Genomic DNA, 26,618 nt, shown 5'->3' with positions numbered 1-26,618 from the left:
GACTGTTCCTTGACATCAATGCTGGTTCCACTCCACCCATGAATGAGTGACGCTGCCACAGCCACCAACATGGGGCAGCCAGAGAGACTGGCACCAAACTGATGTGCACCTCAAGCATGGGAGGCTGCTGTGCCACTTGTGCAGGGTTTCTGCATAGCCCCCCTACTGCTGAGGCTGTCTTGCTGAGACCATGGTCAGAGCTGCTCTCCTGCCCTGTGCCCATCACAGCCCCTCCAGCCCTAAGCTCTGTGCAGGGGCTGGGGTGAGCTGAGGATGCACCAACCTGGGATGCACTTTGAAGTTTAAACCCCGCAGAGCTCCCTGCTGGCTCAGTGTCCTACCAGCTGCCCCGAGCAGGCACCAAAAGTGTTAACAGCATGCGCCCGCTCGCCTCCATTTCCTGTGCAGCTTCTCATTTTCTTTCTGGAGTCAGAGCCCAAACTTTTGGCAGCACCGATGGCTGAGCTCCGTGCTGTGCTGCTGGTTCGGCTCCTGGTCGGGCAGCTCAGCCTCTTCCTGGCATGGCTGTGGGGTGAGTACGGGGCAGTGCAGCAGCAGAAGCTGTGGTCAGCTCTCCCAGTACCTGTTCCTGTTGAGTGCTGCTGGTTGGGAGGGGTTGACGCGGCCGCAACTGGGAGTTTGCTGTCTGCACGCCTGCAAAAATAAACCTTGGATGGGGGCTTTTCTCTTCTGGCGTTCTGGGCTTGTGTGGGGTTGTTTGGGGTGAGGAACTGCAGGGTGTCCGGACAACCCACCTCCCATCCCAGATCTCCTTGGCCACTTCCCCCAGCGTTGGGACGTGGCACTTGGCCTCAGGTGTGTGCCCAGAGTGAGGAATGTGTGAGGTCCGGTGCACTGCGCTTCAGTGCCCTGAGAAAGCTACATCCAAAGGCTTTGGGCAGGAGGGGCTGGGGGCAGGAGCTGGGATCCTGTTGAAGACATTTATCAGCCATGCTGGAAGGAGCGGCGGGCTTTTTCCTGCCTGGCTTCCCCTCTCTGCCCCCCCCACCCCCCCTGGCAGCTCTAGTGCCAGGTATAAGGAGCACGACAGGAGTCAAAATCTCTCCCCATGCCCATTTTGAAGCTGGCTTCCACCACTCCCATTGAGTGCCATTTTCCCTCCCACACCCAGCTCTATTTCTCAACTGAGGCGCTGAACAAGCTGTGGGTGCTCTGCCTATGCTGGGCAGGAGGAACAAAGCAAGCTGCCCCCTCCTTGTTGAGCTCAGACCCTGCTGCTCTGTTGCTGTCCCCACATGCAGGTGCCCAGGCAGGATGGAGCTTCAAACTGCAGCAGCCCGAGAACAAGGTGTGGGTGGCCGTGGGGCAGACGCTGACCCTGACCTGCACAGTGACTGAATTGGGTCCCCTCGGCCCTGTGAAGTGGCTGAAGGGCTGGGGCAGCAGCAATCGGACTGTGTATGATCAGAAAGGCTTCTCACACCGTGTGACGAGGGCAGTGAATGAGTCCAACACGGACTTCACCATCCACATTGAGGACATCCATCCCGAGGATGCCGGCACTTATTACTGTGTGAAGTTTTACAAAAAGAACTTGGGTGATGAGTTGTTTGACCACGGTCGGGGCACGGAGGTGTTAGTGTATGGTGAGTGGGCTTCCATCCTGGCATGACCCCGTTGTGGCTGTCCTGGCTCAGCCCCAGCCCTGCCCACTGCCCACGATGCACTGTGCCCACCACTTTCTCCCTGCTTTACTTTGTGTCCCCACAGAGACCTCTCCATTCCCCAGCATGGAGGTTGCAGCTGCTGTGCTCTGCTTCATCCTGCTCATCTTCATCCTCGCCTTCTGCTTGCACCGCAGGAAGCAGAGGGAAGGGGAGCAGAGCCAGCACGTGGCTGAGGTGACCACAGGCAGCTGCTTGCCCTTCCCTCTCCCATGCTGTGTAAGGAACCCTGGGACCCCCAGGTTGGTACCCCTACCTTTTCCCTCTGCACTGCGAGGTGAGCAGGCTGCCTCACTTAGCTGCAGTTTTGGGAAAATACCATATTGTTTTGCTGGGCCTGGGTGGTGTTTGCTGCGGGTGTTGTGCGGAGTCCCGCTGCCTTGTCCTTGCTCTAACAACTATCTTTCCTCCAGCAGTGAAGTTGAGGATGCAGAGAACGCAAAGCTGCCCCACCAGGTACGAGCAGGGTGTGGATATTGGGCAGAGTGATGCCCTGATGCAGGGGTGCTGTTTGGCACTGGCACCTTTGCCCAAAAGCCCCAGTAATGCAGCTGGTGGTGGGTGGTGGGTGAGCATCCAGCTGTCCATGCACTCTGTGTGGAAGCTGCCATACGCGGGTGATTTTAGCAAGGTTTTCTACATTCTTACAGCGAAGCAGTGAGGTGGACAAGGACATCCATTATGCTGACCTGCAGCCCCTGCCTGCAGCACGGAGGCCCAGCAGGAGCCCTGGTGCTGAGCGCTCTGAGTATGCCAGCATCAGGGGAGCTGCTAAGTGAGCTGGCGCTGCCACAGCACTGAGTCAGGAAGCAGAGACTTTCTGTGGGCACCAGAAAGAAGAAGTGGAGCTGCTTGGAGCCAGCCAAGCTTGGCACGAGGATCTCAAATCTCTCCTTCCTGTCTTGGTGGCCATGCCAGGCAGGGGCAGGCTCAGCTCAGGTTCAGCAGAGCCTCTCCAGGAGTCAGCAGCCCCACGGAGTGCAGGTTCAGGGCAGTGAGCTGAGCACCTCTGCCTTGTGCAAGCTGTGCGGTGCCGTTGACTCCAGGAGGACCTGAATGTCTCCACCAGCACAGCCTACCAGAGCTTTCCCAGCTCAACAGATCCACAATTTGTATCATCCCATCACCACACCAAGCTCATCCTCATTAAAGCCAGCAAACAGCCGTGCCACCTGGTCCTGCTGTGTTCAAAGCCAGAATGATGCTGCAGTTGCAGCAGGGCCCTGGAGATGTGTGGCCACCACAACCTTGTGCCCGTTCACACCGTGCTGCTGCCAGCTTCGTGCTGAGCCCCCCAGCAGCTCCCACCAAGCAGGGCTGGGATTAAATAAAGCAAAACCCCAGCTCTGCCCTGACCCGCCTGGATGGTTGGCGAGAGGCAGGCTGGGCTCCCTGCTCCTGCAGCCCTGGTGCCTGCCACACTCATCTCCAGCCCACTCCTTCCTTCTCTCAGTCCTTTGTAACCCACATCCTGTGGCCACACGCCGGGAGGAGGAGGACGGAGTGAGGTGGAGGCAGGGAGCTGTGTCATAGGCTCTTTTCCTGCAGAGAAATCATTGCAGCTGCCTCTGACCTTGAAAGCTGTATGCACTTATCAGCTTTCAACTATTTTATCTGCTTTTCTGTGAAATAAAAAAAGAGAAGTGAAAGAGGACAGTGTAAGATATCTGCATGTGTGCACGCAGGGGAACTGTGTGGGGACACAGAGATCGTATCAAGGGGCAAATTGTTGCAAGGGGAGGGAAGGCACTTGTGAAATTCATTTGCATGGCTGAAGCAGCATCCCCTGCACTAGGGGACAGGTCGTGGGGATGGTTTGGGGTTATTCTCCCTGGGGAGCAGCTCAGAGGCATGCAGCACCCAGTGCCCAGTGCTGGGTGTTTACAAACCCAGTGCGTATTTTCCTTTACCCAGTGCCAGAGGGCACACAGGGGCTGTGGCACCGGGAACTGGGATGGAGCTCTGGGGCTGGGAGCAATGCAGCTGAGCAGAGCTGATGGCGAAGCAGGGGCTGCCACAGCTGGGGCTATGGGTGCCCAGCCCCGTGCTTGGGGGGACTGAAACCAGGGAGAGTCCTCGCAGACAAGGGGAAATGAGATTCGAGGGCATTCAGCGCTTTTGAAGCTCTGGGCTGGGCCGGGAGTGGGGAAATCCAGTTTGATTCAAGCATATGCAAAGCAGCAAGGAGCAAGGCACGGTGGAGCGCTGTGCACCTAGGAAAGGCCCAGGTCTGCAGCTTACGGCCCAGGAGAGGGATTTGGTGGTTATTAAAGGAAAATCCTTTAAGCCATCAGCCCGGGGTGTGCCGGCAGTGAAAGCACAAACAAGCGTCCGAGCGTGGACACAAGGTAGGAGCACTGGGGTGCATTGGGGGTCCATGCACTGAGAACGGGGGTGGTGGTGGGATCCAAGCTGTGCCCCCAAGGATGACCGCTCCACTGCTGGCCCCAAGAGCTGGGAAACGGTTCTGAGGCTGCAGGGGCTGTGCCAGGAGCTGGCGTGGGAGGAGTGGCTGTGGGGAAAGCAGCGGGGAGCATGAGGCTCCAGCAGAACGCGTGGTGACAGTGAGAGATTAGTCCAGGGGGAGAGAGTGATGGACGAGGCCGGTCCAGCAGTGAGGGGAGGGGGAGGAATGGTTAAAAAGCAGTGAGGAAGAGTGTGGTCTCGGCTAGCAAACGAGGATGGCTGGACAGGGGCATGGCTGGGTCACTCCCGCTTTGGCTCCACGGTGTCCACACCGGGTGCCAGGGCAAGGAGAGGCTCTGCTCATCCCTGGGGGGCAGGGGGCTGGCAGTGCTTGCAAGGAAGCAGGACAAAGCCCAGCCTGTGCTGGAGCCAGGGCTGAGCAGGGGGGAAGGGAAGAGGACAGGGATAAATGTGTGAAAAGCAGAGTCTAGCCTGCACTGGATGGGCAGTGCCTTGGGGCTGCCTCTGTCCGAGATGCTCCTGCTCTGACCCCATCCCTGTCCTTGCTGCCAAGAGACTGCAGTGGCCACAAAGCCCACAGGAAAATGGCCATGGGACAAAAAGCATCCAAAGCCACAGGGAACCTCACAGGGACCCCACGATGCCATTGGGTCCTGATGATGCCCCACTATGCTGTGGGGACCAGGTGAAGCCGTGGGGATGCTGTAATGCCATGGGGACCCTGCAATGCCATTTGGGCCCCCGATGCCTTGGGGACCAGGTGATGCCATGGGGATGCCATGCCAGGACACCAATGGGGAGCAGCCCTAGGAGCTCATGTGATGCCAGTGTCTGTCCCCAGGCTCTGTGCTGTGCCAGGCTCTGTGCTCCCATCTCAGGGGACAGAGCAACTCAAAACCCAACAGCCCTCAATTTATCAGGGCAAGATTTTAATCGGAAAGCAAGGGACGAAGCGGAAGTAAGGCAGTGACACGTTTTGTCTGTTCTTGATTTATTTGTGTCTTCCTTATTGAACCTTATTCCTATGTTTCATGCTTATTGTGGATTTTTATTAAAGGGGATAAACAGGGCTGGGATTTGGGGTTGTCATAGGAACTGCTTCAGTGCTACAGCCTCATTGCCAGCTTTGTCTTTCCCCCCAATTTCCTGATGTGGAGAGGCCTCGGCTCTTTCCAGGTTTTCTTCCAGCCCTGTAAGCTCAGCATGAACAAAGTGCATTATGAAGCACTGTCATTCCACAGGAATGGGGCTGTACTGGGGCACGGTGGGACCTTCTGTATCCCTGACTATGGGAACAGGGGGCCCTGCTGGGTGCTTGGGGTCCTCAGATCTGTGCCATGCCTGGGGACATCCATGGGACCCCCAAGCTGAGCTCTGAGCTGAGGAGCAAAGCAGCTCTCTGGAGGATGCTGCTCACCCACGTGGATTCTCTGGTGTCTGAGAGGAGCTGTGCTGGGAACCACCCCACCCTGCCCATTTCTGTGACATTGCTGGAGTTGTGGGACAGATTGGAGATGGCTCTTCTGACCATTCCCCATCCTCCCTGCCACAGGCGTTAGGAGACTGAGAGTGAAAACGAAAGCTGTCAAACACATTTAGAAGGAAATCCTTTACACCCAGTGCTCATTTAGCCTTGGCGGTGCTCCGCTGGGGGGATGTCATTGAGGCCACGGTGCTGGCAAGGCTTACAGAAGGATTTCCAGGGCTGTGGGACGAACAGGAACATTCAGTGCTGAAGAAAGACTCACTTTGTGCTCTTGGTGTTTGATGGGACATTGCCTGGGGACGGCGGCCACCAGAGCCAGCACTGCTGCCCTGCCTGGGATCAGCACCCATGGGGGCAATGGGGCAGGCAGGGGGGGTCCTGGTGACACCAGGGCACCCCATGCTCCTCCTGTGGGGTCAGCTGCAGGTGACACAGCTGCCTGCGTGCATCCTGCCCCAAAGAGCTGTGCACAAAAGGGCTCAGCTCCAGAGGACAAAGCGCTGCAAAGGGGTTTTACGTAGGAAATGAGCTGCTGGAGGCGGGGGGGTGCAGTGGGGTTGGACAGGATGCTACAGGAACCCCATCTCCAACAGCACGGAGCGACCTTAAAGCTCGGCTGCACTTGGCTGCAACCCCAGTGCTGGCAGCGCCCCGAGCCCAGCACAAGTGCCCCTCTTAGGAGAAGTGTAAAGGAAAGGAAAAAATATTTAGAGAGGCAGCAGAGCACGGCAAGCAGGAGCAGCCTGGCCGTGGTGGATGAGCCCGTGGTGCTGCCAGCACGGAGGGGCCGTGCGGTGCCAGCGGTGAGTGCAGCGGGGTGCCCTGGGCTGCACCCCATAGAGCAGGATGGGGCCCCGCAGCGGGGCTCGGACTGTGGGGTGGGGGACACAGCGGGGAAACAGCGTGGTCTGTAAATAATTGCATCTGACAGATCCATTTCTTCCACAAGGTTCAGCCTTAATTTTATAATGGTAGCGGTCACTATGGCAACGTGTAAAAATAACGTATCCCCGAGCGAGGCAAATTCCCCATAAACATCTCCTGCTTCCAGGAGCGAGGGGAGCCCCAGCCGTGGGGATGCGTGCAGGAGAGCTGCTGCTTTGGGCACGGCAGCACCCCAAACCCCACGCCCCATTGGCTTCCAGCACCCCGCTGCTGGGACAGGTCGGGTGTTTGGGTTGGGATCCGCTCGGTGTTTAATTAGCGGCGTTAAGCGCTTACGACCCACGATGATGATTTTATTTGTTAATCCTTCGGGCGATGCGGAGCGCACAGCAGCTAATTGCGTGGATATCATTAATGCTGGCGGCCAGAGCCGCTGCTAAAGGGCTGCAGTGCAATGATTGCTGGAGCGTTTCATCTGTGCCATACACCACTGAGTTTTGCTCCCCGTGATTGAACTTCATGCCCTGCACATCGCAGGGCAAGAGCTCTGCCCCAGGCTCTGGCGGTGCCCTCGGTGTCCTATGGCACTCCACTGCTCCATTAGAGAGGTGGGATTGGTGGCACCAGGCACAGCTGAGACCCTGCATCTACAGCCCTGTGCCATGCGCATGCATGCACACATGTGCAAACACGTGCACGTGCAACGCAGATGCAACACACATGCAGTGCACACACAGAATGGGCTCCCCACGGACGTGCATCCTGTCTGCAGACATCTGCTGGTGCTCATTCTCAGCTCGCAGGTCTCAGGACACCACACAGAGCCCCTAAATCACAGAATCATGATTGAAAAGGACGTCAAAGATCATCTAGTTTCAACTCCACTGCCGTGAGCAGGTTTGCCAGCCACTAGACCAGGCTGCCCAGAGCCACATCCAGCCTGGCCTTGAAAATCTCCAATCTCTCTCCATAACTCTGCTGCCCTGTTCTGTGCTGACCACACCACCCCAGGGCCAGGCCAGACCCATGGAGCAACACAGCCACCAGGAGCACAGTGCGTGTTGTTCTTTCTGTGGCTCCCCTGACCCCCAAGAACACATCCCTGCCTTGCGCAGGCTTCGGGTCCTGCAGCACGTCCAGCATGAGCTCTGACGAGCAGGAAGCGATGGGCTGAGATAGCACACTGTGATCAATCCTCCTGCATCTGCATTTTTGTTTCCATCCACTTTATCGGGCAGCAGTGAGGTACAGCCACCACAGCCAGGGGAGCACGCTGAGCATTATCTGCTGCTGCAGCCATGGATGCACTTTTGTGATAACAGTTTGCCATCAACAAAGAACTCTGAGAGAATACGGAAACAAAAAAAAAAGCAGAAGAAAATCAAGGTGTTATCACTCCTCCCTTGGCCAGATCCTCACTCTGTCTGCTTTGGCACTGCCTAAAGGGAGCCCAGGGTTTCTCCAGCACTGTTCCACGGGGCTGCAGACTCACAGGCTGCCTGGTTTGCCCCCATCGACCCTCCAGCACCCAGGAGCACGCTGACCCTGCACTGTTGTTCCCAGGGGAGGATGGAGCTGAGCATGAAGGGGTGCAGCCAGCCTCACCACCCATAATATCCCTGAGCTCAGCAGCCATGGGGTGCAGGATTGGCCTTTCTGCTGCTTTGTGACTCGGTCCCCATGTGTCCCCCGGCACCACAGAATCCCAAATGTCCCCAGGCATCATGGGGCCACAGCACCCACAATGGGAGAGCAAAGCTTCCTCCAGGGCCAGATGCAGGATCCTGCTCACCAGCTTACACCGAGTGCTTACAGCAGTGTGTCCCCACCAGCTCCCGTCCCTGCAGTTGCCTTTTCTCACTGTGTCAGCAGTTCAGCCCAAACCCTGCATCCCTCAGCTCCCAGGGCAGGCTGCCAGGCCAGGGCAGGATGTAGAACACCTTTCCTGCTGTGACACAGCCTGGTAGGAATTCCCCCTTGGAAATGTGTAGGGCTGTGTTAAGGAAGCCCAGTGGATTTCCCCCAGTGCCAGCACCTCTCAGGGTGCTTCTGCAGGGCCGGAGCATCTCACATGCACTGCAGTCATGGATGTGGTGCAATGCTGCTCTGCATGGGACATGGACAAATAAACCCCATAACTGTACCCAGTGCATCACTTCCAGCACCGACATCCCTCCCTCTCCCTCTACACACGAAGCAATCAGAGCTAAACTGCTCCATAAATACCTCTTTATGGACTTCAAGAGCACCACCTGGCCCTGGCAGAGCACTCCAGTAGTGCCAGAATGGAGCAGGCTGTGATTAGGAATTTGCCTCCTGCCCTGTCCTGCTGTGATAGGGAGCAGTGAGCACACTCATCACTGTGAAGCCTCAGGGAAGGACCTGCAACGTCCCAGCAGAACCTTAAATCATGCCATAAAGGCATAAACAAAGCAAAGCAGTTCCTATGAGCAGCCCCCTCCCCTCCCCTCTCCTCTCCAAGTTCTGCTTTAGGCAAAGCCACACTTGGCTCTGCAGGAGGAAACCAGCAGCCCCCATCCTGCTTTCCTATGGCCATCACAGCTGCACTGGGGTCATAACGAAGCACCTGCAGCTCATTAACATGGCATAAAGGGGTTCCCAGGTGCCACACTATTTCTTTTTCCCAGCTAGGTGCTGCAGGGAGAGTAAGCAGTGAGTGGGTACAATGCATTCATCAATGCATCAATGGGGATTTGTCGGGCTGCATTGCTCTTCCATTGGTGCCTGCTCCCTTTGGGGTCTAATTTGGGTGGATCTGCATGCTGCTTTGTGCACATGGGCTGAAGGTCACTGCTTCCCATTTCCATGCTGGCATATTGCTTGTTAAAAGTTAACATCAGATAAACTAATTTAAGCTCCTTCTGTACTGGATGTCTTGGGCTAAGTTGGCATGGTACCTAATGAAGCTGAAGCTCCATTTGTTGTGCTGGAAGCCCTAAATATCAGTGGCGTAATTGGAAATCCCTCCTTAAGGAGGTATTTGTTATGCTTTTCTCTCAGCTGAGGGCCCTGCGAGGGCTGAACACACAGCTCGGGGGTGATGGGGAAAGGTGGGGGTGTCCTGCAGGATGTGTCCCCCCAGTTTGGGGCTGTGGGTCAGGATACAACCAGGTGGCTCTGAGCTTCTGTGGATCCCTGCAAACCTGAGTGCCATGTGTGTGCTGTTGGTGGTTGATGGCTGCATGGGGACAGCTGTGAGGCTGCTGTTGGGTTGAGATCATCCCTGCAAGTTGATGCTGCTTCTCCAGCTGTGGCTCACCCCGACCCACCTCGAGGATGCTGTTGCTTCAAAGCTATGAAAAAGGCTGAGAATTGTCCCAAACCCTTCTTTAGCCTCAGCAGCAGCTCCCAAGAGCTGGGATCTGGCAGTGGGAACCTGCAGCAGGGGTTGTGCTCTGGAGCATGGAGGTGCCACAGGTGCAGCACCAATGCTTCGGAACTTCCTGCTCATGTGCATAAGGAACTGTTTGTGATGGTGCTTTGGAGGTGTGACACCATGCTCCCATTTCTCAGCCTCCAGCACAAAGGTTGTTCCCTAGGCCGGCTTCTCCAAACCCCACATTCCAGCGCAGGGCTGCAGGCAGCAGGGAGGCAGCTCATACTGCCCATATGCTCCCTAACATAGAGCAGGAGCAGCTTTTCCCGGGAAGCACCATCTGCTGTGCTGTAGTTCCTCCTCTCGCAGAGCTTTTTTAAGCTCCAACTTTCCTTCCCAAGCGCTCTGATTGCGCACGGGGCTGTCTGTGCTCCGTGCTCATGGGTTTGTCTGAACCTTCAGTGCTGAGTAGGAGAACAGCCCAGACAGGCTGCAGGCAGCCAGGCCCACAGGAGCTGTGCTGCTGCTTCAAAAGAACTGGGATTGGAGGCACCACTAGCACCTTGCCTTGCTCTGCTGGTGCTGCTCTCAGACATGGGATCCAAGGTGCTGCAGACCAAGCTGTAGCTGATCCCGTGTCCCTTTCCCCGTGCAAAGAGATGATTTATCACCACGCTGTCTGTGCAAGAGGCTGAAAGTCAAACCTAGCTGCTGGCTCATGTGCTCACCAGATGTGTGAAGGGGAAATGAGGCAACGGCTGTGTTGGGCTCTTGGGAGCTCCCTGGGAACAGCAGTGGTTGGAGCTGCTCTGAGGATCCTGGGGTGCAGCACAGCCATCCCAGCTGCTGTCCCACCTCCAGAGCGAGTGAGGTCAATTAAATCTGGATGTAATGCAAGGGTGTAGCTGTACTGGCAGGGCTGAGGGGGAGGCTCGTGGCACTAGGAATGAGAATGCAGAGAACGCACCCAGACTGAGCAGATTGATGGTGCCAAGACACTTCAGCTATCTTTGCTGTTTGTTTATGTGAAGCTCTAAATAAAGCCGACAGCCCCAGCGGCTGCTGGAGAGTGAGTTGGAGCTGATGCCTGTAGTGGTCCCAGCATGGCTACGGCTGCTGCCCTTGGGTTGAGACCTGTGCTGGGTGCTGCTCAGCTTCTGCCTGCAGGGCAATATGCCATCCCTGGGTGAGCAGAGCACTGGGAGCTGCCTGGATGTAGGGAGTATGGCTGTGCAGGGTGCTGGGCACCAGGCTGGTCCCTGGCCTTGAAGTGCCACAAGGTGGTGGGAGGAACTGTGGTAGGGACAGATAGCAGAGGACGTGTCTCCCGTGGGAGAGACTGTGTTGGAGTAGCAGGGATGTACGTCCCATGGATGCTCTCTCCCTCGGCTCCATTTCTCATGGTGGTCACTTTGTCCTCAGGCTCTCACCTCTCTGGGCTGTGGGCTCCCATCCTGTATGCTGGATGTGCTCCTGCTACGCCTGCCAGCTGAGGGGACACACCAGGGATGTCTGTGTGTGCCCAGGAACTGGTGCAGGGATGGGATATAAGGACTTTTCCAACTGCCCTACTCCAGGGTCTTCTCTTTGCTCAGTCTGACCCTGATAGGCTAAGCTGCCCACTCCACGTGGAGTCTCCAAATCAGCCACTCATGCGTCTGCCACGGGCCTTCCTGGCTTGGCTGCTGGCACTGCGTGCTCTCTCGGATGGCACTAAACACATCTGGGAGCATTGCGTGTCCCCACCACCTCCGTGCTTTCCCCAGTAACAGCACCGGGCTGCGTGCCATGCTGTGAGATGCCCGAAGCCATCAGAACAGCTCCAGCCACCGCTCCCCACCCTTCACGGGCACTGCAGCAGCTGCCCCATCCTTACCCGCATCCCTCCTGGGGAGGGTGTGGAAGCTTCCCCCCGGCCCACCTTAAGAAGGCAGCAGCCGGTGTCCCGGGGGGGGGGGGCTCCCACCCACGACTGTGCCAAGAGCCAGGCGGTGCCGGGCTGCGGGGAGCCCCGCCGCTACCGGGGCCGCTCGCGGTGTCAGGGCAACGGAGGCGGCGCCGCGGAGGGGCGGTGCGGAGCGGTGCGGAGCGGAACGGCCCCGGGGCCGCTCGGGGCCCGGCCAGGTTCGTGCGATCCGCACCGCGCTGCGGCGAAACGGGGGGTGAAAAGGAGGGAGAGAGGGGGGCATGGCCGTCCTTCCTCATTTAGGGGCTGAGAAGTGCCGTTTCCTTCTCCATTTGCAATTCTGCCTGGCTGGTTGGTTGGGTTTTGTTGTTCTTTTTCCTCTCTGAAGCCGTTCTGCTCTCTGTTCTCCAGGAGGAGCCGGAGATGGAGCCCCGTCCCCCCGCCTGGCCGCTGCTCTGCCTGCTGCTGCTCTGCCCGCCCTCCTGCCCAGGTGAGCCCGGAGCTCTCTCTTTTTGCTGTGGTTTTTTTTTTTTTCCCTATTCCCTCTTCTCCCGTCCTTCCTACCGCTCCTCTCCCCGCTTCCAACCCCGCACCGGCCGCGATGCGGTGCCGCCGCGCTTTGCTGTGACCTTTCCAGGCGATGACCTCCAGCGCGGGGCCCGGCTCCATTGCTCCCAGCCGTTCATCCATCCCCCTCCGCAGCCACATGCGGCAATTAGGGACGTGAAGAGGCACGTTGCTTCCAACCCTTTGCCAGCACCCCGCGGGCTCCGGGAGAGGCGCATCGCCCCCGGCATTGCTGCGGATGGGAGGAGGGCAGTTCGGCAGGGAGCTCTCTTTAAAACTCAAACCTTGTTTTTATGGCTGCCCCCCATCGCTCCCCCCCATCTTGTCCTCGCTCCTCACTGCTCAACTGTTGAGCTCCAGCAAAGTGGGGCTGCACCCCGTGCTGCTCACTTAGGGCAGCTCCGGGTCCCCTCGGGTTCCCCGTGGCTCCTCCTGCCTTCCTCCTGTGGTTTGTGGCCCCATCGGTCCCATAGGAGAGTGCTGTGAGAAGGCACAGTCAGTGCTTACCCCGCTGTTTCCCTTCCCCTTATGGGAGCAGGAAGTTTCTTGGCCCACCAGGAACAAAGCCCTACGTTGGGTGCTGCTTTCAAGGATGTTTCATTTCTAGAGTGTTTCACTGTCATTAATCTTGAGTGATAGTGCAGAGGAGCTGGGCTCCTTCTGGCCTGCTGTTGTCTGTGGCTTTTTAGGGGACAGAGCAAACTTTGTAGGGCAAAAGTGATGCACCTCCCCAGTGGGCACTGTGCCTGTTTAGCTCTGTCCAGACCCCACATCTCCCCCTGCAGTGGGCTGCACGCCCTGGGCAGAGCTGTGCCCCTCCAGGCGCACTGGAGACCTCTTCCCTTGCAGCTCTCCATCGGTGCAGAGCTGAGTGTGAACTCCAACAGAAAGCAAATGCTTTTGACACAGCACTGCTTGCTTTCCTAATTGCCTGCCCGCAGCTGGGGAGCGTTGGCCCCGAGCTTTGCGCTCCAAGCTGCTCAAAGCCAAAGGAGGTTTTGGCTGCAGTGCCCCAGTGAAGCTGCTGTGATTTCCTGCCATGATAATGGCTGAAGCAGAACTGTTGAGCTTCACCAAGTGTGACCCCAAAGGGACAACACCTTTTTTTCCATTGGGACAAAAAGATTCATCCTGGCCCCCAAAGGGGCACAGAGCGCTGGGTTTCCAGTTGGTTGGAGAACTGCTTTGGCTGATGGTGCAGGCGTGCAAACCTTGTTTCCCATGTGGGTTTCCAGCAGGGACCATCCTGCCCCGCAATCCAACTGTGCTGCCGAGGAGCTGGCAGGGGCAGTGCTGCTGCAGGAAGCAAAGGGGGAAAGGGGAGATCCTGCAGGATATCTCCCTCTAGGGCAAAGAGCCCTCTGCAAAATCTTGGCCGCTCACTTTCTGCATGAGCTTTGCTCACTGAAGGGTTTCAGCTTCCCGCAGCCTCCCTCAAGTCGGAAACCTGCTTGGTTGTGGGGCTTTGGCCACACAGCTGAATTTCTGTTACTGCTGTAGGAGTGCAGCCTGCAAATGATGGTTGTGCGTGATTTGAGGCATCCTCTGATGTCAGCAGTGTCAAATATAGCCCCTACTATCGCCCTGCCTGGGTAATCATCCCAGGGTCTCTTATCCTCCAAAATGCTGCTTCCAGGCTCTTTTTATAGCCAGCACCTGTTAGTTTCCCCACAGCCTCCCTGTGCAGGTGAAATTCCATTGGGATTATTTTGGGGTGCTGCACAGTGCCCGCATGCCGGCGGCCAGCTGCACACCCCGCTCCATCCCAGAACTCCTTCCTTGGTGCCTTCAGAAGGAAAGCTATTTTTACCGGCCCGAAGCATGCAGGCACCTTCTCCCGAATTAAACCCCGGCCTCTTGCAATCTGTTCAGTATCAGATACTTCAAAAGGTGGAAATGGAGCAAAAAAAAAAAATAAAAATGTGTCACCGAAATGGAAAACTCGTGGGGATGATGCATGCTATGAGCTGGGTGAGAACAAGGAAGGAGAGAGGTCTGCGTGGTGCAAGGGGAAGCTGGCTGCAGGGCAAGGGCAGTGGGGAGGAAATTGGGTTGAAACTTTGCATTTCTCGGCTTGCAGGGGGTTTTCATGCAACTTCCCCTTTGTGCTTTCCCATTGCAGGGGGATGGGGGCTTGGCGGTGCGAGGATTGGGAGCAGGTTGTGCTCTGGGAGATGTTCCCAGAGGGGTGTCGGGGTGTCCGTGGTTTGGGATCACCAGGCTGTGCGGGGATGGCCGTGTGGTTGTTATCCAGGAGGAGCAGTGGGGCCGGTTAAGCCAGCGTGGTGCCAATGCTGCGTTCTGTGGCTGAAGCTCGTGTATAACAGATTTCCTGCAAATCCTGAATGTAGCAATCTGAAGAGAGCGCCGGGCAAGCAGATCTGTGGGAAAAAATCTCTAAATTAGCACATGAAAGAAGAAAAAAATAGCCAAAAGCTGCATTCCACTCCAAGCTGAGAGACTGTTTGGAGCCGTGTGATGACGGAGCCCCAGAGCTGCCAGCACAGAGATGCCAGTGCTGGGGGCCAGCAGGAGCTCTGGCAGCCCCAACCAGGGATGCGCTTTCTGACTGAGCAGTGCCCACTCCCCAGCCCTGCTCTGGTGCCCATGAGTGCTCTGAAGCCCCCAGACCCTAAAGCTGGAGTTCTTCCTCCCCTCCAGGCACGGCGCGTGCCTCGCCGGGAGCGCAACAGATGGAGAGAGGGAGGATGCAGAGGGAACGTGTGGATTGGAGAGGGCTGTGCTCAGTGGGGCTGCACTGGGCTCCTGCGGCTCCTGTGATGGGTGCTCTGGGTGCCCAAGGGAATGGGGTGCAGGTGCACGCTGCTCTGCTGCAAAGCCAGTTTTCTGCAGGATTGTAGCTGGGAGCAGGGAGAGAAGCTCTCATCAGGTGGTGCCGAGGGGGCCCAGCTCTTCCTGCAGCATGACCTTTCCTGTGTTGCAACACCTCATGCTAGTTTGTGGGCTTTGTTTGCTGGACCGGGTGCGGTGAGAGGTCAGCAAAGCAGCTGCCCTGGGCGCATAAAGAGGCTGGGGGTCTGCCCTGGAGGCAGTGGGTCCCTGTGCCCAGAGCAGCCCTGTCCCCGTGTGGGTGCAGTGTGGGGCAAGCGATGCTTTATGACTTCCTCTCTGTGTTGCTCAACTGCTCTTGCAAAAAGCCTGCGGGCAGTGGAGGGGCTTGGGAGGGGCTCACCAGCTGAGCTGGCTGTGCCGTGTGCTGGTTGTGCCCAGGGCTCTGATTTGGGGCTGCTCCCCAAACGTGGGTGTCACCCCAAAAGTCAGCTCCACTTGCAGAAGCCCACACGGTCACTGCTGCGATGGAAAACAGCAGCTCAGCCTGTTGCTCAGGTGGGACAGTTGGCGTTTCCACCTTTATCTTGTGGCACAGTTTTGGTTCAGTGCCACGTGTTGGCTTTGTGGCTCCAAAGGGAAGCACCAAGGCCCAAAGCTCGTGGCTGTGCTGGGGTACCACTGCATCAATCTGCCTTGGGGACCTCCTGGTGCAGCTGTGGCCTTCTATGCAAAGGGCCAGTGAGCGGGCTGTGGGGGTGCAGCTGCACTGTGGTGCATGCATGGCCCTACCTCGATGTGTGCACGCTCCCAGTGCTGGCAGCTGCAGCAGGAGCTCCCTGCTCAAACGTAATGGTCTTTGCACAGCCGTGGCACCGCTCCCACGCACTGCTTGCCATCTCCAGAGTGGTAGCGTGGTCATGTCAGCTCTCAGCAGGGGATTTCTCCCAGGCTCCGGGAAGCTCGGGAAAGATGCAATGCTCCCATCGGGGCACGAGGCGGAGGCACAGCGCTGCAGCTGCAGCCATCGCGCATCCAGGGCACGGCTTTCCTCTGCTGGAGGGGAAGGGAATGGCATCGGCTGCAGCTGAGAGCTGTGCGCTGTGGCACGGGTCGGGGCTGGAACCGGGGTGATTCAGTGCAGAAAAAGCGGTGTCACATCTGTGTCTGAGAGGAGAGCTTGGTATTCAGTGTGGTGCAGCACGTGCCCTTGTGTCCTCATGATGTTCCTTGTTTTCTCCCCGCAGTGGGATGTCTTGGGAGGAGTGGGCTTGGATCTGTGTTTTGGCTGCACAGTGTGGCACACGGGGGTCATCTGTACTGAGGGCACTGGGCTCACAGTTCCGTCCTGGTGCTGGGCTCAGGGTCCTCCTGCAGCTGGGAGGGACTGAAAGGGGTCTGCTCTGTCCCCAGGTGTGGGTGCCCAGACGTATCCGGACTTGAAGCTGCAGCAGCCCCAGGGTCCGGTGGTGGTGACCAAAGGGGAGATACTGACCCTGAACTGCACAGTTTCTAAATCGGGTCCTGTTGGCCCTGTGAAGTGGCTGAAGGGCTGGGGCAGCAGCAATCAAACCATTTATGAGCAGAAAGGCTCCTTCCCACGTGTGACGAAAACCAATGACTCCAGCACAGACTTCACCATCCATATCAGGGATGTCCGTCTTGAGGACGCCGGCACCTATTACTGTGTGAAGTTTATCAAAAGCATCCTTGGTGATGAGGTGTTTAAGAAGGGTGAGGGCACGGTGGTGTTGGTGCACGGTGAGTGGATTCCCAGCCTGTCCTGCTGGGCTCTCCTCTGGGGCTGGGATGGGCAGGGCGCTCCCTGATGGGCCAATGCTTCTCTCACAGCCAGACCCTCCAGGCTGGCCGTGTCAGGACCGAGTCACCGAGCGGTGCCAGGGCAGTCGGTGTCCTTCACCTGCAGTGCCGGAGGGTTCTTCCCCCGTGACATCCAGGTGCAATGGCTCAAGAACAGCTCTCCAGTTCGGGCTGTGCTGCCCCACATCACCTCAGAGCTGTCAAATTCCTCCTACAACATGTCCAGCACCGTACAGGTGATGCTGCAGAAGGACGACGTCCACTCCAATCTCACCTGCCAGGTGCAGCACAGCACGTTGGCAGCCCCACTGAGGAGGACGTACGCGCTGGGCCAGGTCCTGCGAGGTGAGGCTCGCAGCCCCGGGGCTGGGGCAGGGCTGAGCCGTGGGCTCAGGGACGCCGGCTCCAGGCGCTGCTTCTCTTCCCAGTTCCCCCCAGCGTGTCTGTGGTCGCTGCACCGCCGGGCGCCGTGGAGGTGAACAAGACGGTGAACTTCACCTGCCGTGTGCGGGGCTTCTACCCGGGAGCTGTGAACGTCACCTGGCTGGAGAACGGGACGGAGATGAACGCGGGGAGCACCGCGCAGCCAGCAGAGACCTCCCAGGGCTTGTTTGAGCTGAACAGCACGGTGACGGTGCAGGCGGGGGAGGAGAAGAGCGGCTCCAGCTTCACCTGCCGCGTGGTGCACGAGGACCAGCAGCCCTTCTCCAGCGCGGGCATCCTGCGGGTCGCTGTCCCAACCCCGGAGAAAATCGACACCAGTTTCATCGGAGACAGCAGTGCGTGAGAGCTGCAGGGTGCATGTGGGGATGGGAGGATGGGAGGTGTCCCCCCGGGACAAGCTCAGAGTCCCCCAGAATGTGGGTTAAGGTCTTTGTCCTGGGGATGCTGCCGGATGTCCCCCTCAGTGCGTGCAGTGTCACCACGCTGACCCTGGGGCTTCCAGGTCCACAGGGACATTTCTCACATGTGGTTCCCATTGTAGAAAGTCTCATCTATGTGGCTGTGGGAGTGGTGTGCACTGTGCTGGCACTGCTGGTGATTGCAATTCTCTACCTCATCCGGACAAAGCAGAGCAAGGGTAAGGATAAGGAAACCACGTGCGTGCCATGGGGGGGAGCTGCTGAAATGAAGTCACAGTTCTGAGAAATGCAGCATGCAGGCTGGCATGCCTGGGGAATGGGGAGTTCTCTGAACTATTTCCTTCCTAAACTATTTCTCCCCCATCAGGTAAGAGCTCTCCGTCTGCCAGGTGAGTGCACATCTCTGTGTTTCGCATCTGACCTCCCCCCCCATCTACTCCATCACATGAGAAGAGGTACGTGGTGCACCTGACCCCTCGTTTCCCCTTTCAGGTTACACGAGCCGGAGAAGAGCAGTGGAGGCACCACCACCCAGGTGTGTCACCAACCTTGGGGACCGGGGTGGGGAGCAGCCCCCAGGTGTGGGAGAGGAGGATGGATGCTGTGCACGAAGTGTCTCAGTGTCTCCACACTGTGGCTAAAGGGAGGAGGAACTGCAGTACTTCCCAACATCATTTCTGTCTTTGCCTTCTCTCCTCCTCCTCCCGGGAAGGTCTGGCTTTAGGACTGGGAGCAGCTGCACCATAGGCACGAGGCAGTTTGTGGGGTGGTTTTGCATTTGGTGACGTGGCTGTGTGCTGTGGGATGGACCAGCACTGCTGCATGTGCAGTGCGATGCGCAGGCGGTGTCGGCGCTTCGGAGAGCATTTTGGCACGGGTGGGAAGGGGACTCAATGTGCACTTTGCAAAACAAAACCCTTTGGTGTCTCACCCAGGAGTCTGATCCCAACAACCTGACCTACGCCGACCTGAATTTTGCCAAAGAGAAGAAGAAGAGCATCCGTCGCATCATCGAGCTGAGCCAGCAGTCGGAATACGCCTGCATCCAGGGCAGCAATAGCAGCAGCAGCAGCAGCCAGCCGGCCGCCAGCAACGACAACCTGACCTACGCTGACCTGGACATGGTGCACCTCAGCAAGGCACCCCGGCGGCCCGCCCCACGCCCCGAGGAGAGCAGCTCTGAGTATGCCAGCGTCCAGATCCAGAGGCAGTGAGCGGGGCTGGGGCTCCCGGGGGTCCTGGTCCTCCCCCTCAGCTCACAGAGGAGGTTTCTCAGCAGCACCGATGGCCACGGTACCCGTGTTCTGGGATGGAAGTGCAGCCTTCAGCACTGTGCCTGCTCCTGGGGGTTGACTTCTGTTTGCAGACTTGTGGGATGGCTTGAGGGCTCCTTGCCTTTGGGACTCCCAAAACCCTTGGCTCTGGGGACCCCTGAGTTGTGCACTGGGTTTGCTCACAGAACCTGAGGATGCGTCGCTGGAGAGCACTGCAGTGCATCAGGATCTGGGATGGTGCCTCCAAGCCAGGGGCTCCCACTGCCTTTGGGGGCTCTGCTGTGTGGAAAACGAACTCTGGCTTTAAAGGAACGATGTCAGTGTCCACCTCTCTTTCCAAGTGTCTCTTCCACGGGCTCCAGCACTGACGCCAATAGGGCTGGGGGGCTGTAGGAAGCGAGCTGCAGCCACGTTGGCTTTGCCCCATCACCAAACATCCTCCTCCTCCACACAGCCCAGAGATCTGTGCCCTGGGCTTGCACACAGCCCCTTCCAGCCAGGCAACCCTGTGTTTTTGGGGTGAGCCCCCCCTCACCAGGCACAGCCCCCTACCCCTCAGTAACGTTTAACATGTTCTAAATGTTTGCCATGTAAGTCTTAATTTCTAGAGCTCAACCCCAATGTTTCACGTGTTGTACGTGGGTGTACTGCTGTGTACGTTGCACTATAGGGTAAGATGTGCAAAATGAAGAACAAGGCCTCCGTAAAAACCCTGGAAACCCCATAGAGCTTCTGTCTGACACGCACCCCCTGCTTGGATGTGGGCTGGGGGTATCGGCAGCTCCCTGCAGCCAAGACTGGGGGGGGGAGGGGCACACATACCTTCTATGTGGCCCCTGCCCCAAGACCTCCCCCCATCACCCATGGGATCAGTGTGGGGTGGGGGAAGCCCTGGCATTGCTTTGGGATCTGTGAGACTGCCTGTACTGACCGTGACTTTTTCTTTTTTTTTTCTTGTTGCTTGCAAGATATTTTTATAATAAAAGTGGAAAGTCCTGTGCGTTGGTGGCTTTTGGGGCTGTCACTGTGTCACCTGCCTGTGTGGTGGGGGGCTGGCAGCTTATGTTGTGTGTTTGAAGGGGGGGTCATCCAGTGCAGCCCCAGTGCTGCAGCAAAGGGAAAAGGAGGAGGAGAGCAGCCTGGAGATGATGCTGAGCTTGGGCTGGTCAGTGCTGGATCCCTGAGCATGCATCCCCCAACAGCTTAGTGTGCCTGCAGCCCTGGACAGTAAGGCTATGGAGAAGTTCTGCATGGGTTGGGCTTCGCTGGCACAGAGCTGCTGCTGTTGGTCACACTGTGCTCAAAGCATGTGTGGGAATATGATGGTTTGGTCACTGTGCCTGGGTTCACAACCATAGCATGGCCTTAGGGCAGCAGCAATGGGATTTGTGGGCACTCCCAAGGCCCCAGTTTGGAATATGTGATCCCCTCGTGCTGAGGGCTGGATCCACCCGGAGGAAGATGATGCTCAGCACCCATCATGGCTTTGTTGGCATCTGCCTTTTATTGGCTGTGGAGAGAGCAGGGGGCCCAGATGGGGTGAACCAGAGAGTGTTCTTGTATCAGGGAGGGCAGTGGGACCAGGTGGTCACTAGGATGAGCAGAATGCAATGGGTGGACTGGGGAAGGGATGGGGATGCTCAACCCCCTGCCGCCCTGCCACCCCTCCCTATGGTCACCGTACAGCCCCCTGGCCTGCTGGCTGCATCTCAGCTCTGCTCAGTCTCATCCTTCCTGGGGCTTGGAAGCTGTTGCCTCATCTATCAGCTGTGATGTTTTCCACCCCCTGCTGTGCATCTACAGCTGTGGCAGGGCTGGGGATGCATCCCCACTGGATGTGCTGCCAGCAGCTGGGGTGTGATACCATCCCCTGGGTGCACAGGGTCCCTCAAGGCTGTGCAGGTGAACCAGAGAGAGACAACAAGGGGCAGAACTGGAGCATTTGCAGGGTTGGGTTGGGGGTGGCAGAGCCCATGGCCCTTTGAGAAGGATGAGGCGAGGATGGTGGCAGCCACTTGGAACAGGAGTCAAAAGGATGGGGATGGGGTGATGACACGGGTCGGGCTGGTGGCACAGGGTCCTGTCCCATGCCAGGCTCTATAGGTCTAAGACCTCCCCTGAGTAGGCGTTGGGGTCCTCATCCGAGCGCGTGGTCACCTTGAACTGCCGCCGCAGGAAGCCCCCGTACCGCTTCTGATTGTCCCACTTGAGCTTGGGCCGGATGCGGCGCATGAAGCCCCCGTAGCGCTTGTGCAGCTCCGCCATCTCCTGCCCCTCAGCCCCCGCACCCTCGGGCTCCTCACTCCCCCCTGGCCCCGGGTAGTTCTCAGGGGCCACCCGCTCCCCTGGATTGTGGCTGAAGCCCCCCGACTTCTTGCTGAGGCTGCCCTTGCTGTGGGCGTTGTCGCGCAGCAGGGACAGCAGCCTCCCCTTGGCCAGCTTCTTCATGAAGCCCCCGTAGCGTTTGGCCGGTGCCAGCGGCAGCTCTTCAGGGCTGGGATCCTGCTCTGGCTCTGCCTCATCATCCGCCTCTGCTGGGGATGCTTCTGTCCCTTCTGTCCCCTCGGCCAGGGCCACCAATGGGGCCAGGAGTGCCAGCGCCTTCCTGCAGCTCTCCCACTCGGCGCCAGGTGGAGAGGAGCCCTGGCACTGCCACAGGCACATCTGCAAGACAGTGGCCGTGACAGCACCAGCATCACCCAGCACTTGGGTACCACCACCCCATCCATCGCCATCCCATCCCCTGAATCCATGCTGCCAAGCTCACAAGGAGCCAAACTTTGTGCCTTCCCAGAACCGCTAGGTGCCAGTGACCACAACCTGCAGGCCATGCACCACCACCCTGTGACAGCCCTGAGTTGTCCCTGCCGTTGTACCCCAGTGCTGAATGCTGGGGGCTGCTTGGGGCCAACACTCACCAGGGACTGGATGCTGCTCACGGTGCCATGTGCCTGGTTGGCACAGAGGGAGCACTGGGTTGCGCAGTCAGCAGAGGCTGTTGCAGCCAGGGAGAGGCAGAGTACCAGTGCCAGCACCCGCTGTGCCATCGTGCCTCGCTGCCTGGGGAGGGTGAGAGTACAGAGAGCATCACCTATCTGAACCCAGAGCTGGGAGTCAACACCTGTCCGTGCCCAGAGCCCATCTGTGTGCAGGGGGCACCTACCTCCTCTGCCTGCTCCTGGGGAGCTGTGCCCGCACCCACATGACTCACCTCCAGGATCTGCTCCAGGGGAAGAGACCCAGGGGATGCTGCAGGACACTGACCCTGTGTGGGCTCATGCACAAAGACCAGAGCTCCATCCCAGCCTTTGCACTGCCCAGCACGTATCATTTGCAGGCAGAGTCTTTCATTCCTTCCAGCATCACAGCTCTCTGCAATATTGCGATCGTACGTTTGTGTGGCACAGAGGGGATGAATCAGCCCTCCCCTTGGCCTTGGGGAAGAATAGTGCCGAGACGGAGCTGCTGGCAGAAGGGAATGCAGGGGATGCAGGGGCACCAGGTCACCCACCTCCAGCACAGCCTCGCCCCGTGCTGCACCCCCTGCATCCCTCATTCCACCTGCTGCTTCTGCATGCGGAAGGGGAGAATGCCAATCCCAGGCTTAATCCCTCCTGCCGACTGTGACCACCATCCTCCAGTCTCTGAGAGCCCTGTGCGAGGCCAGGAGGGCTGCATGCACTGTGCGATGGGTTGGAGTGGGGCACCAGAACCCCCAACAGCACCTGCAGAACTCAGGGGCTGCAGTGTCACCAGCCCCAGGAGCAAGACCCAACCCAGCAGCATCCCACTGCCTCCGCGCCTGCTTCAATCCAAGGTGGGAAGGCATGACCCAGAGGGATCAGTTACACATTAATGACGCATATTAGAGACTATTGTATTCTTTGGCACTGTCTGCTAATGTACTCTAATTGGCGCTGATGAAGAAATGTTAATGCCACGGTATTAATTCATGCTAAATTAAATTTGAATTTGAATTATCTTCACCATCGTGTGTCGAGAAATCTGAATTCTTCAGCTGCACTGCACAGCCCGAGTGCATCATCCCAGGATGGGCACAGACGTGGACACAGCAGCACTGACAGCCCCTTCTTATCTCAATGGCACGGAGCGAGGAGAGAGGACTCACCTGCTGCTAAGGTAAGTACTGCTGTGCTATTGTGCCTGGAAGCTGCAGCCCCGCAGTGCCCCGTGCACCCGATGTGAACGTACCTCAGCACAGATGCTCCCAAGGTGCTCTGCCGTCCTGCTGCTGCAGGAGGAGGAGAGAACGGGGCAGGGAAAGGAGAGGCAAGGTAGAGCTTTAGGTGAAAGTGAAAAGAGATGCTCAAAAATGGGAGAGACAAAGGGAAGAGGAAGAAAAATGAGGTTGGAGTGGGACCTGGAGCACCCTGAGGTGAGCTCTGCCAGGAACATCCATCCTGAGGAATGCATCTGCATGATCACAGCAGTGCTGTAAGAGACTGGGGGAGCCCTTGGTTCCTACCCGCGTCCTGTGTGCGCTGCATGGCCGCTCCTTCTCTGCCCCTTTTCTGTTCAGGTTTTTGGTGCCAAGACATAGGACAGCCCCAGGTGTGTCTGTGCACCACAGCTCTGGGTTACAGCCCCGGCTGCACCAGCACAGAGGGATGGGGAGCAGCCCTGAGTGCACAGCTGGTGACAGAGCACAGCACGGCCACGGAGGGCTTTGCTCCCAGCCATCACCCCCTGTGTCTCTGAGCATTTCTACACAGAGATGTCACCATGCAGTGCAGACACCCGAGCTGCGGGTGTTTCTCCCAGACAGCTTGGGATCCTACAGGCACTTGTGAAGTAGCAGACCCTGCTCTCAGCAGCTCTCTCCACTCCTTACATTGACCTTTCAAATCACAACACACCCAGCGTCGTGCCATCACCCATCCTGCTTCCTCTGCCCTCTCCTTCAGCTCAGCTTTGCTCTGGGGCTGTGCTATCTCCGTATGAGCAAACAGCCATGGCATCAGCATCACCCCGAGCCTCAGTAAAGCAATGCTGTGAAACTGCCAGGGGATGAGTGGGGCACCTGCAGCGACCGTGTGAGTCTTGAAATAAAGCAATAAAGCAACGAGTAAAGTGCGAAATGCTCCCAGCACAGCTGCTCAGGGATGTTTTGAAACAAACTGAGTCACATTCCCTCGAGCAGCTGTGATACCTAGCATCAAGGTGTGTGCGGGTAAAGGGAAAGGAACCCCGAATCCATGCACCCCGTCCCTACCTGCTGCTCGCCCCGTCCCGCTGCGCTCCCAGGTCAGGCTGAGCTGGGCATGGGCCACGCTGGGTGCACACCGTACTCACCGCCCTGCGCCCGCCCGCCAGCTTTTATGGCCACCGAGTCTCCTCCTGCGGCGGGGCCCCACTCCGCTCAGCGCTGCGGAGCCAATCGGGGCGAGGAAAGCCGTGAATAATCAGCCCCGCAGCATCCCAGCCACAGCCCTGGTGGGCTCTCTCGCTGCAGCCCCAGGGATTGGGTGTGAGCACTCCAGGTTGCTCCTTGGTCACTGCTACTCCACTGGGGTCCTCGGCATGGGCAGTGGGCAGGGGTCTCTCTTGGCTGCTGGGTGCTGAACGCAAGCCCTGCCCGAGGTGTGGGAGATGGGGAGCCCCCAGCCTCATGTTCCTGGCTTGGGAGAAGCCCCAGCCTCGTGGTGAAGCTTGGGAGAGGACGGAGGCCACCCAAAGGGCAAGGGGCAAACCCAAACTCCTCCTGGGGACAAACCCAAAGAGATGAACCCAAAAGGGCTGGGGGAGAGTGATGGTGGGAGGCAGGAAGCCCCTACACCCTCTGCTTAGCCCCGTACCCTGGGCACATTTCCTCTAAGCCCATTTTAGGGATAGGCAGTACTGGGGAAGCCCCAATCCATGCACCACTGTGCCCCATCAGCACTGCATCCTGACAGCCCCACTGCCCACAAGATCAAGGCACTCCGTCCCCATTCCATCCCCATCCCGATCCCATTGCCATCCCATCCCAATCCCATCCCCATCCCATCCCCACTGCCCCACTGGCTGCAGCGCAGCCCGCCCTCTCGCCTTGAAGACGGAGCTATTTTTATCGGTGCTCAAGAGGGATGTTTCCCAGCAACCTGCCTCTCTCCCCGGCTTGAGCACCAGCTGCCGGACACGATGCCCGCGCTCAGCCTTCCCTGTGCACAGGGGAATGGACATGGCTGGGAGCTGGCTGCCTGCACTGCCACCACCACCTTTGGGGTGCTGCATGTGGACGGCACATGGCAACTCGTGGGTTTTGCTGGATGTGGGTTTTGGCTCACCCAGGCACCGAGGGAGCAATGTATGGAGGGGTGAAGCACAGGCTGAGCATCCCCCATCTCCCTGGGCTGATGGAGGGGATGTGGTCTGTAGAAGCTGTGCTGGGAGATGGCAGTGCTGCAGGGATGGGGAGGCTCAGTCCCCACGAGAGCACAGGCAGAGGATGTGTGGGGTTCTGGTGTGTTTTCACCCTCAGCTGAAGTTTGCAGGCGCAGAACAAAGCCAAGAACAAAAGGCAGCCGCAAACCACAGTGGCATCCTCAGTGCTATGTGGGCAGCCCCGGGAGGTTTCACCCTCACTACTGAGCACCACGGGGTTCCACAGAGGGTTCTCACACTGAAACCATTACATGTAGCCAGCAGCAGTCCCTATCTCGTCCAGCACATCCCCAAAACCCGACCTCCTGCTGGTGCACTTAATTCCCATCCTGCCTTAGCCGCTCCAAGAGCACCATCTCCAGGTGCGTGCTCAGGGATTGCAGTGTGGAGCATCCCAAAAGCAGCTCTGCTGGCAGCAGGATTCAGCTCCTAGCACACACCTGGAGCATCCCCATCCCCAGGTGGAGTGGGGCTTCTGGAGACTGAGCTAACCCCATAGGCACGGGATGGAGCGGGTGCCTCCACCTCACTTGCTGCAGGAAGAGATCGGGGTTCTCCCATCCCCAAAGCACCGCAGCCCCCATTACTTCCTATGTGAGCAAAGCCAGACGCATTCTGGTCCCTGCGGTCCGGGTGGGTGCGGGGGTGACACGGCCCTTTTGGGAAAGGCACTGACACCAAACCCACCCACCTGCGAGCGTAATTAATATTCATCCGTCTCTTCCTAATGGGAAACTGTCTGTGAGTCATGCTGACATTTCCCTGGGACAATGGTAATTAAGCACCTGGGTAAGAGAAATGAGCGGTAATAGAAAAGTTAAGTTTGCTTTAACTGCATCAGTTTTAAGAGGGTTCGGAGAGGGGGGGGACGAAAGTGCGTGGCACAGGGGGTGGAAGGCAGCGGCACGCAGCGTCAGCGACACCGGGCTGTGCCCAGGGGCTGCTCCTGGCCCGGCTCCGCAGGATGCAAGCATGGACACGGTGGGGGGGTACGGAGCGGAGAAAGGGGCGATGACAGCCGCGGAGATAGCGGCTGCGGCCGGAGGGCGGCGTTCGGGGCTGCCTCGTGCTGGGCTGCCGTCGGCCGCACGCCGTGCCCCAGGCAGCAGGCTGGAGCAAAAGGGGCAGCCCCGCATCGCCTGCCGGGCCGGGAAGTGAAGGGCTTCCAAAGCGAACGGAGCTCGAAGCGCACG

General features: G+C 58.2%; 2 protein-coding genes across 4 annotated transcripts; one reads left to right on the top strand and one right to left on the bottom strand.

The window, feature by feature from the left end:
- Nucleotides 1–401: 401 nt before the first annotated feature.
- On the top strand, nucleotides 402–20,041 carry LOC100541119 (tyrosine-protein phosphatase non-receptor type substrate 1-like). Of its 3 annotated transcripts, none has more exons than XM_085241416.1 (9): nucleotides 3,882–4,033; nucleotides 12,138–12,216; nucleotides 16,497–16,844; nucleotides 16,935–17,249; nucleotides 17,333–17,683; nucleotides 17,890–17,985; nucleotides 18,135–18,156; nucleotides 18,260–18,302; nucleotides 18,703–20,041. In XM_085241416.1, exons 2-9 carry the CDS (start codon nucleotides 12,150–12,152, stop codon nucleotides 18,979–18,981), a joined length of 1,521 nt encoding a protein of 506 aa, XP_085097542.1. In that variant the 5' UTR covers nucleotides 3,882–4,033; nucleotides 12,138–12,149; the 3' UTR covers nucleotides 18,982–20,041. The 3 variants fall into 3 exon arrangements, with proteins under 3 accessions (XP_010720662.2, XP_085097542.1, XP_085097541.1); XM_085241415.1 differs by lacking the exon at nucleotides 3,882–4,033 and adding an exon at nucleotides 11,792–11,944; XM_010722360.4 differs by lacking the exons at nucleotides 3,882–4,033; nucleotides 12,138–12,216; nucleotides 16,497–16,844; ... (4 more) ...; nucleotides 18,260–18,302; nucleotides 18,703–20,041 and adding exons at nucleotides 402–532; nucleotides 1,263–1,607; nucleotides 1,732–1,927; nucleotides 2,099–2,141; nucleotides 2,336–3,339.
- Nucleotides 20,042–20,522: 481 nt separating this feature from the next.
- Nucleotides 20,523–22,320, bottom strand: PDYN (prodynorphin). Its single transcript, XM_010722362.3, has 2 exons — nucleotides 21,960–22,320; nucleotides 20,523–21,705 (listed from the first exon to the last, which is right to left on the bottom strand). Exons 1-2 carry the CDS (start codon nucleotides 22,086–22,088, stop codon nucleotides 21,139–21,141), a joined length of 696 nt encoding a protein of 231 aa, XP_010720664.2. The 5' UTR covers nucleotides 22,089–22,320; the 3' UTR covers nucleotides 20,523–21,138.
- Nucleotides 22,321–26,618: the final 4,298 nt, after the last annotated feature.

The sequence above is a fragment of the Meleagris gallopavo genome, chromosome 22, assembly GCF_905368555.1.
Source record: "Meleagris gallopavo chromosome 22, MGAL_WU_HG_1.1, whole genome shotgun sequence".
Taxonomy (NCBI): Eukaryota; Metazoa; Chordata; class Aves; order Galliformes; family Phasianidae; genus Meleagris; species Meleagris gallopavo.
This window is presented reverse-complemented; position numbering and strand designations above follow the sequence as displayed.

What these genes read in the sequence shown, in the direction of transcription:
- PDYN (XM_010722362.3), bottom strand. Translation starts at nt 22,088, where the DNA reads ATGGCACAGCGGGTGCTGGCACTGGTACTCTGCCTCTCCCTGGCTGCA. An exon ending in TGAGCAGCATCCAGTCCCTG is followed by an intron (nt 21,706 to 21,959) that starts GTGAGTGTTGGC and finishes ACTGTCTTGCAG; the next exon opens with ATGTGCCTGTGGCAGTGCCA.
- LOC100541119 (XM_085241416.1), top strand. Translation starts at nt 12,150, where the DNA reads ATGGAGCCCCGTCCCCCCGCCTGGCCGCTGCTCTGCCTGCTGCTGCTC. An exon ending in CAGTTTCATCGGAGACAGCA is followed by an intron (nt 17,684 to 17,889) that starts GTGCGTGAGAGC and finishes TTCCCATTGTAG; the next exon opens with AAAGTCTCATCTATGTGGCT. An exon ending in CCGGACAAAGCAGAGCAAGG is followed by an intron (nt 17,986 to 18,134) that starts GTAAGGATAAGG and finishes CTCCCCCATCAG; the next exon opens with GTAAGAGCTCTCCGTCTGCC.